Source organism: Telopea speciosissima, chromosome 5 (genome assembly GCF_018873765.1).
Source record: "Telopea speciosissima isolate NSW1024214 ecotype Mountain lineage chromosome 5, Tspe_v1, whole genome shotgun sequence".
Lineage (NCBI taxonomy): Eukaryota > Viridiplantae > Streptophyta > Magnoliopsida > Proteales > Proteaceae > Telopea > Telopea speciosissima.
Genome location: NC_057920.1, coordinates 48286025 through 48295611, shown reverse-complemented (window position 1 = coordinate 48295611; position 9587 = coordinate 48286025). Strand labels below are relative to the sequence as shown.

At 39.4% G+C, this 9587-nt stretch overlaps 1 protein-coding gene across 1 annotated transcript; it reads right to left on the bottom strand.

Moving 5' to 3' along the window:
* Positions 1–934: 934 nt before the first annotated feature.
* On the bottom strand, positions 935–4963 carry LOC122661178 (NAC domain-containing protein 92-like). The gene is made up of 4 exons (XM_043856517.1): positions 4873–4963; positions 4449–4693; positions 3731–4002; positions 935–1717 (listed from the first exon to the last, which is right to left on the bottom strand). Exons 2-4 carry the CDS (start codon positions 4645–4647, stop codon positions 1208–1210), a joined length of 981 nt encoding a protein of 326 aa, XP_043712452.1. The 5' UTR covers positions 4648–4693; positions 4873–4963; the 3' UTR covers positions 935–1207.
* Between the last annotated feature and the right edge of the window lie 4624 nt (positions 4964–9587).

Below are 9587 nucleotides of genomic sequence, written 5' to 3'. Positions count from 1 at the left end.
TCTTCTTTCTACTTTTGATCAAAGGATTAGATATGATGTGGGATCTGATAGATTGGTTTTGGGATCAGCTGCATGCTACTACTAGAAGACTTCCTTGTAGTAGGGATGCAATCATGTTGACCCATTCTTCTTCAAAGCAGTTCATTGCAGCCTCAGTTTGGAATCTGGACCGGCCCAAAGGTAGTTTGGTCTCGTGGTGGAAGGTAGTTTGGTTTAAGCATCATAACCCAAGGCACAACTTCATCACTTGGTGTGCTTTGACTTCTTCTCTTCCCACTTAGGAGTTTTTTTCCTATAAAAATATCTGCATTCCAAACTGCTGCCTTTGTTGGAATGCAACTGAAAATGTTGACAATTTATTTTTCGAATGTCCTTTCTCCTTGAGTATCTGGAGTGTGGTGGTCCTAAAGTGCTGCCCTGATCATTCTCCCATGCCTTCTTTCGAAGGTGAATAGAAATGAAATTAAAAGGACTGCAGGGGCAATTCAATCTGTGTGAGGGTTGTCAAGCTGACTTTTTGTGCTTCGGTGTATCACATTTGGTGGGAAAGAAATGCGGGCAGATGGACCACTTCCTCTCGTACCTTCCCTCAAATTTGGAGATCTATTAACTTTGAGGTTAAAACCAGAATCAAACACATTCAGGATGCGGATTTTGATTATATTAGGAATCGGCATATTGTTTATGCTTAGGGCCTTCAAATTCAGCTCCTTTGATTAGCTTTTTTGTTCTTGTTTTAGGGAGGTACTCCCCTCCCCCCCCGGGGTTCCCTTAAAGGGGTGTTTTTGTATAGTTCTTTTCTTCTTAATTGCAACTTATAAAGAACCGAATCAAAGCGTCAGTGCAAATAGAAATCTGACTACTATCGAATAGAATCCCTGAAGGGATTCAATGAGTTCTAAATCAGGGCTAGTTCCAATCCTGCTCAAGAAAAAAAAATTTAAAAGGTGAAGTAAATATAAGGAGGATACAATAATTTTTATGCTACGTGAATTTTCGAGAGTTAAGGATCCAACCATTTCTCCCTTCGTTCCTATCCCTCTCTAGATTTTCTACCAGAATATCCTTAAAAGAGGTATTTCATACCCTCTTAACAACAAAAACCCAAAAAAAGAAAAAAGAAAGAAAGAAAGAAAGAGAACCTATGATTACTCAAAACTATACTACTTTGACAGAGTTCCTTTGTTCTCTATCAAGACTGCCTTCCTTAGTATGAAGGCCAGTAGTTCTCAAGATCCACAGCAACCTGGTCTATGTTTTGGAACCTACCATGGCCAGAAGCTGGAATTTCTTGACCGAAGCCAGTGTGATCAGTTGTAAGCATGCCATTGGCCAACATGGATGAAGATGCTTCGGTGGCCAGAGGTTGTTGGTTCATCGTTGGTGGTGGTGGTGGCATTGGCCTGTACACTGGCTGTGTTGACCCTCCAAGGTTCAAATTTAAACCAGATATTGTAAAACACCCTGGGTAGTTCAAGTGAGATTGAACTGGAATGGTTCCACTATTTGAGACCCTTAAGACCCTTGCAAGCTCTGCGAGGTCAGGGTTGCCTACGTAGTTTCTTCCAATAGGGAAGTGATACGTGTCAGTTGGCATGAATTGTGGCATGACACTTGGACCCATTTCAAGGTTGTATGGATTATTTCTTGTTGGGTTGGAAGGGTACTTCTTCACTCCAGCACTCTTCTGAAAGACTCGGCAAACAACCCATTCATCCTGCAAAACAAAAAAATAAAATAAAATAAAGAAGTGATGGGTTTAACATTTCTACACAATTCAAATGACACATGTTAGAAAAACAACGTAGTAGAATGACGATTTTGCAAAAGAAAACAAAGAGAGAGAAATCAAGCTCACAAGACAATGATTTCACGTGATTTACCCCCAACAAGGAAGGCTACATCAAGGGTCGACTGATGGTCCAAAATATACTATTTCTGTGAAGAAAATACAAACCCTCTTGCACATTTCTCAGAGAGATAACTACAATATAGAGGAAAACCCGGCTTAACCCACGAAAGTACAAAACTGCCCTAGAAATCCATCCGGTCTAGTTTGCGATACGAATCAACATAGGACGAAATACATATCAAATCGAAGATCTCGACGAACTCTACAGGATTTTAAAGGCGAAACGACCCGCCGAAGAAACACCACAGTACTTTCTGAATTAGAACTGAGATCAGGCTTCACCAAATAGCAATATATTATATAACATGGAGCATGCATGGTTTCATAAGGTGAACATAGGGTCCAATGGTCTTCGTTCCAGCCACCAAGAGACTATACTGGTTGGTTCTACCAATCACCTCTTAATTAATTAGGTGATTTTGCATTAGCGCTGCCTCACCATGGAATTGACTCAATTCGTCACTAGGGCTGCATGCCACTTTATGTGGTAACATGCAGTGATCCATATATATGGGCGAGCTGTTGCTGCTTTTACACCTGAGAAGTGGCAATACACTCAACACACACACACACACACAACACGTAAAGGTTGACTTATCAGATACTCTTCACTGGTTCTGAGAATCCAATCTCTATCCCCTCTGAGAGTTCTCATAACATGTTATCTTTATCCCCTTCAGTTCTCTGTCCGGCCCAGTTCCCTAGTGTCTCTAATCAGGGGGCACAATGACCATCCCATCTCTACCCAAACACTTTGCATGGGTGGGGTCCACACCGTTCAACGGATGAGCTTGTATCTATGATAATTGATAGTCAGCATAGATAAGAAATATAATTTGTGTGCGTGCATATCAACAGAATATCTTTGCACCCAACAAGCATGCAATCTCACCTTCCTATCTTAACCATGGGAATATTGCATGCTAGTGTCACTTGTTGTAATTCTTTGTATAATTTTTTTTTTTGGTAAAAGATCATTTATATTAAAGGAAAAAGAATGAAAAAATACATGCTGGATTAAACCTATACATCAACAAAAAATAAGACAGCCCTCTACCACTTACGGCAAAGCCATCAGTGAGAAGGGAAAGCTTGCAAAATTAAGGGAGAGTAAACAGAAATCCCATCATAACATACGATATCTGGGACGACACTAAGCATCCATCAACAATTCATCCTGCATAGAGGGGGGCAGGGGCACCATAGTTGATGAAACATTAAGTAATTTGTATAACCTCTAGGATTTTCATCCTAGAAGGATTCCATGTATCTCACCATAAATCTATCTATACAGAAGTCCTCTACATGGTAGAGGCAAGCAAGATTTCCAGCAATTCTTTGCCTGTCAATAGTGTGTGTGTATCAGAGAGAGAGAGAGAGAGAGAGAGAGAGAGAGAGAGAGTCCCTTCTTCATTTATGGATGATAGAAGGGCATGGTGGTGCACCTGCACTCCATGGATCAGTGGCTTTAGGTTTTCAGATCCACCTCCTCGCTCCTTGCACTTCTAATAACTGGGTACAGGAATCACTGGTCTGAGAGAATTCTACAAACCGGTTACATGGTTTAAAGTAGCTTAGAAGATCTGCTAAGCAAACCTAACTTTGAGACCTTTATAAATCTGGGTTACATAACTTGCAAGGTTACTTTTCCTACACACGAATTTTTCTTTTTTTTTTTTTTCCCCTTTCCTTTAATGGTTCAAGCTTAGAGATGATGTTGTAGTATCTAAAAATAAAACTCAGATATTGGAAATTATGGTTAATGGTGAAATCTCTGAAACTATGGTGAGTGGACATGTACGTTAAGGCTATATATACCTTTGAACTTCTGAAGGTTGTCTTGGAGTGGAGCCGGTATTCATGCATGACCCAGTTGGTTTTCTCTCCTCTAGGAGCTCTCCCTCTATAGAAAACCAATGTTTTCTTCATCCCAACCAACTCTGAGGTAACACTATTGAAAATCTCCTTGTCCTTCCCTGTTGTCTTCCAGTAACCAGAATTTGTGGCACGGTTTGTTCGTACTCCAGTTGGGTATTTTCGATCTCGAAGGCTGAAAAAATACCACTCTTTCTCTCCCATTTTTGCCTTCCCTGCACCAAAAGGCAAGATAATGAATAATCAACATAGATAGGAAAAATTTTATGTGTATAAATTAAGAGCACGAAACTATGCATTTAGAGATAAGGTTGTTGAGAAAATAAGTAATATGAAATTGGTTGGTTAATTAGAATTTTAACCAAAAACTAGGCGTATGGTTTTCAATTCATTTAAAGTATAGTGCAAGAAAGATCAAAATCTCATAGCTTTAGGGTTTTTTTTTTTTTTGAACAAAAGTAAAGTTGGATAAAGTGAATGGAATGCCTTAGAAGATGGAACATGTTTTCCTTTCTTCTTGTATCCAACCTTGGAAGATATTATGAAACCCTAGCACAAGGATTTTTTGAAATCACTGTGTTAAACCCAAGAGATTTGAGTACTTAAAACACTCAAACTGAAGAAGCTATGAAATGAAGATTGAGACTAAGACTACTAATACCTGGAAGATCCCACGGTTCGCATTTGTTAAGATCAGCATCAGCTATTGCTTTTCCAGTGAAATTTGCATCAGAGATCTTGTTGATAAGATAATATGTAATGAGTTCTTCATCCGTTGGATGAAATCGAAATCCTGGTGGCAATTTCTCCTCCTTATTAACCTCTCCCATTTCTCTACTCTTGCCTGTGTCTGTGACCATGAAGGGAGCTTCTCTATCTCAAGCTTACTGTTAAGTGCCTAAGCTTCTAAACTACAAAGAGATAGAGATTATCATATATTAGTTCCAATAATTCACACAAGTAGCAATAAGATCATTAACTTCTAACAAAAACCCATTAATCACTTTGAATAAATTAACCTCATAAGCTAAAAGATGCAATAAGAATTTATCAGCATATGGATGGAAACCAAGATGAAAATCAACCTTAAAAAGTCCTTGGATTGCTCAAACAATCGCCTAACATAGAGTTATAAAGATCACTAAAGTTAAATCTAGATAAGAAGCAAGTGGAAATCCTTGAATTCTAGAACTTCAATTAAGTAATTGCATCAGGATCCAATATCAGATGCGTTCCCTGGTGGAGTGCTGTCCAACAATTGGAGTTATTGGAATGAGATAGAAGAAGAGAGGATTATGAAGATTCACTCCTATATACTATAGCGTTGAAGTTTGAAATTTAAGCTTTTTTTGATGTGTAAGAGTTTGTATATGAAGCCTTTACCGGCCAAGGGTCTTCATTGACAAGGTTCTATCTATGTCTCGAAATTTATAAAACTAAGGTGGCTTTGGATTTACAAGTTTGACCTTGTCTTCTCAATAGATACAACCCAGATTTATGTGCTTAAATGACCAAAATAGCCTCGTCATGATTATATCGATGATAGAATGATTTTGCAACAAGATGGACCAAAAGGTTTACACTATTTGATCACTGGAGCATCATTGACTCACAAAATTTTTCAAAAAAGACCCTCAATATTGATGTGTGTTTTAAGATAAATAAATAAGGAGAAAGTTTTCCTTCGTCATGTGGTGAAGGTTCACCACACCATCCTAGGGTTTACAAATTTTCATTCACACGTATTGTTCGTTGACGGATCCTGTTCATCAGTCAATATAGGTAGTCCGGCCATTGATCAGATCTCATAGATTGACCAGCTGGTTTGGTTTGGCTATTCATCTCTATTATGTTTTCAAAAATACCCTCCTGATACCCATCCATCCGCATCTGAAGTCCTGCAGTGAATGAATTCCCCATTCACCGTGGCTTAAGGAAAACTCGATCCAAATTGTGTCGTTAAAAATTAAGGCTGTGTTTGGTATGCATTCTTGGAATACATTCTAGGTCAATTTCACATTCTTGGATCATAAAAATAGTTGTTTTTATGGTCTGAGAATGCGAAATTGACCCACAATGCATACCAAACACAGCCTAAGAGTGAGGGATAACAGAATGACCATTTTCCCAAGCCAAGTACATGGCCCTCTTAACCACTTGGAAGTTCATCTGAAGCTCAAATTTGGTACACAAGTAGATACCATTATTCCCCGTTTACTTATAAAATTTCACCCCAATCCAAATTTAACACATTGAAAAAAAAAAAGAAGAATGTAAAAGTTGAACTAGAAAGCAAAGATATTACCAAAATATTATCGATTTAGACCCCCAAATTTGAAACATGTCAATCGAAAGTGAACCCCCACCTATTCATACCGTCCGAGAACTTTATAAATCATGTGCCATGTGTTACAAATGAATTGAAGTGTGCCATTTTTCCAAGTCTAGCAAGGTAGCCGATGTGCTACTATTTTACCTAGAAATGAATATAGTTATCATATTACCTAGTGTTCTAAAATATAGTACATCTCAACATTATTTGTTTGGAATTCCTAGAATGGACAACAAGTTAAATTTGGAGGGACTCTTTAATCTTATGTCCTTCCATAGGATTTTTCCTCTTGATATTTTAACTGCAATTATCTTGAGTACCATATAGAAAGAACATAATTTCAGAAGAGCTTGGTATTCCTTTATGTTCCCTTCCCACCAGATATCTTGGGGTGGAATTAAGAAAGATATGCTGCTGCCAGTCATGGACAACGTAAAAAAGTAGACTCTCCGGTTGGAAAGGCAAGGTCCTATTCAGTGTGAGATCTACTTGGGAGGACATCCGGTTGAAACACCCTAAGGTCCCTTGGTACACCCTAATCTGGAGCAAAAATCTTCAGCTATGTCATGCCACTTTTGGGTGACATTTGTTGAATGGGAAACTTCCCACTGACGACCAAATCAAATCAAAAGGTATTTACCTTGCCTCAAAATTGATGCAGGCATACAATCAGTAGTAGAAGACGTGGAAGCCATGCTCAATCACCCAAAAACCCTATGGTCTGAGAGGATAAGGGCTCAAGTTCAACCTGGCTAATTGGGTTGAGTGCCTAGCTGTTGCAATAACGATTCTTCCCTAGTTATCTTTCTATATTTTCTTAGAATCCTATTTAATATAGTATGATTTTATTCTATTTAGTATGGTATGGGTATGTTCCTAGTGCAAGAAAATGTGGGCTTTCGCTTCTGCGCATGAATCTTGGATCATAGGCGATGGTTCCAAGATTGAATTTTGGCATGATAACTGGTTATGCGAAGGATCTATTGCAGTCCATTTAGGTCTCCCTACTTCAGTCTTTAAATCATTCGACACCTGCCTTGCAAGATTTATTGTGCAATCTCAATGGCTTTTTCCTACAGTTTCTTCTCTCTTCTTGCAAAAGATTTTTACAGACGCATCAAATATCAAACTTCCATCGATAAGTGTGGATGATATGAGGGTCTGGACACTATCCAAAATGGGAAATTTCATAGTGAAGTCAGCTTGGGAAGGCATTAGATCAGCGGCTAACAAAATTTCATGGGACTCCATGGTTTGGGCAAAATTTTTACAGCCACGACAATCTTTATTTGGTTGGCGTTTGATGCATGGTAAATTGCCAACTGACGAGATGATTTCTCAAAGAGCTGTTCCGACAGTTTCTCGTTGTTGTTTATGTCTGCACGCTATTGAAAATCAACGTCATATTTTTCTTGAGTGCTCATTCTCTTTGAAGGTATGGTGGGGCTTCCTTTCCTTGTTCCAGATGGTGTGGCCGAATAAATCTTCGATTATGGATTTATTAGTCTGGTGGAAAGAAAAATCAAATGCTATTTCTCTTTCAAGTGTATGGCAGGCTGGTTCATTTTGGTGGCTTATCACATATGGCAGGAGCGGAATAAGTGACGTTTTGAAGGCAAGGTAACCCTTCTAGCACTGTTATGCGCTTCATTAAATTGGACTTCAAGGATGCTTCAACCTTCATGCATTGCAAAATCCGATCCTTTCAAGACTTGGTAATTGCTCGATAGATCGATGCCACCTTCTAGAAGTCTAAGTCCCACCGTATTATTGAAATAATATGGAGGAAGCCAGATATTGGATGGAGTAAACTCAACATAGATGGATGTTCTATGGGAAATCTAGGTCATTCAAGTGTTGCAGGTATTTTTCGGAATTCTCAGGGCATTCCAACAGGCAGTTTCCCTATATATTTGGGGATTTCGATAAATTTCTTCGCTGAGTTCTCAGCTTTTTTCTTTGGAGTCCAAATGGCTAGGAATAAAAATATCAACCTTCTTTGGGTTGAGGGAGATGCTGAAGTGGTGATTACATTAATAAAGAATGGCAAGATCCCATGGGAGTTTAAGCAAAAATGGTTTGATGTGGTGAATTATCTTCAAGCTATAACATGGAAAATAACCCATAGCTATAGAGAGGCAAATATAGTGGCAGATCTATTGGCTAAAAGGATTGCAACAATTCAGGTGTCTCATTGTTGGGTAGATTCTCCAACTTTCGTCCATTATGAGATTGAATGGGACCTGCAAGAAAGAATTCGGTTTCGCTTTGCTCAGGGCTGATTTCTATCTATTCATGTTTGGATTAGTCTATTTCTCTAGAATCTTGTTGATGGCCATGCCGAAGGTGGGGTTCTAGAGTAATAGCTCTAATCTCTTTTGCTCCTCTACGGTTACCTACCAAAGAGGATTTGTTTTGGTTTTTCTATGGATTTTCCCTTTTGGGGACTTCTGATCTTGTAATTATTCCTATATTTTAATACACACTTTGCTGATCTTTAGCAAAAAAAAAAGGGAATGTTCCTAGTTTAGTAAATCTCAATCGTTAGGCTTGGGGATTGAGATTGGGTTGAGGAAATCTTATAATAAGACCTATTGTAATAAGGAAGAAAGCAGAATTAAATATTATTGAGTTTGATCTCCATTGGAGTACTCTGAGGAGCTTGCGAGTTCCCTTGTGTTAGCATGATTTGTCTCCTCCTTGCCTTGTTCGATCCAAACCTGAGCACGAGGCTGCTCCATTCTGGTATCAGAGCTAGCAAGATGTAGAGGGCATGGCTCCCAAGCGTAGGGGCGGTCACACTGGCCGTGTAGAAGATGTCACGTTGAGGGACGAGAATACTCAATTACGACAACAGATTGCTGCAATGAATCTTGAGATGCAGTGTTTGCGAACCTCATCTCGTCATTCCAGTAGATCGGGTAGTACTATCGACAGTCCGTCATCTTCATCGAGGGAAGGCAGGCGTGCATTTATTGAGAGACCACTACGACAACCTGCTCGGGAGGAGCGAGAGGTCGATTGGTTTCAAAAGTTGAAGGGCGACATCCCAGAACTTAATGGAATCTAGTCCCCTGACGAACTTGTAGACTGGTTGGCATTGGTGAAATGAGGTCTTTGATGCCAGATCAGTACCGAATGATAAGAAAGTTAGTCTTATTGTCATGCGGTTGAGAGGGAAGGCTGTCGCGTGGTGGCAACGAGAGAAACAAACTCGCCGGCATGATGGTCGAAGGCCCGTTACTAGTTGGCGCCAAATGGAAGAATAGTATGGGTTAGATTATGGTGAGACCTTCAGTCTAGTTGTCAAAGCCACTACCATCCGATGTGTTCTATCAATTGCAGTTTCCCAAGGCTGGCCAATAAGATAGTTGGACGTTCAAAATGCCTTCCTTCATGGCTCGTTAGATGAAGAAGTATACATGTCTCAACCACAGGGCTTTGTTGATCTTTCATACCCACATCATG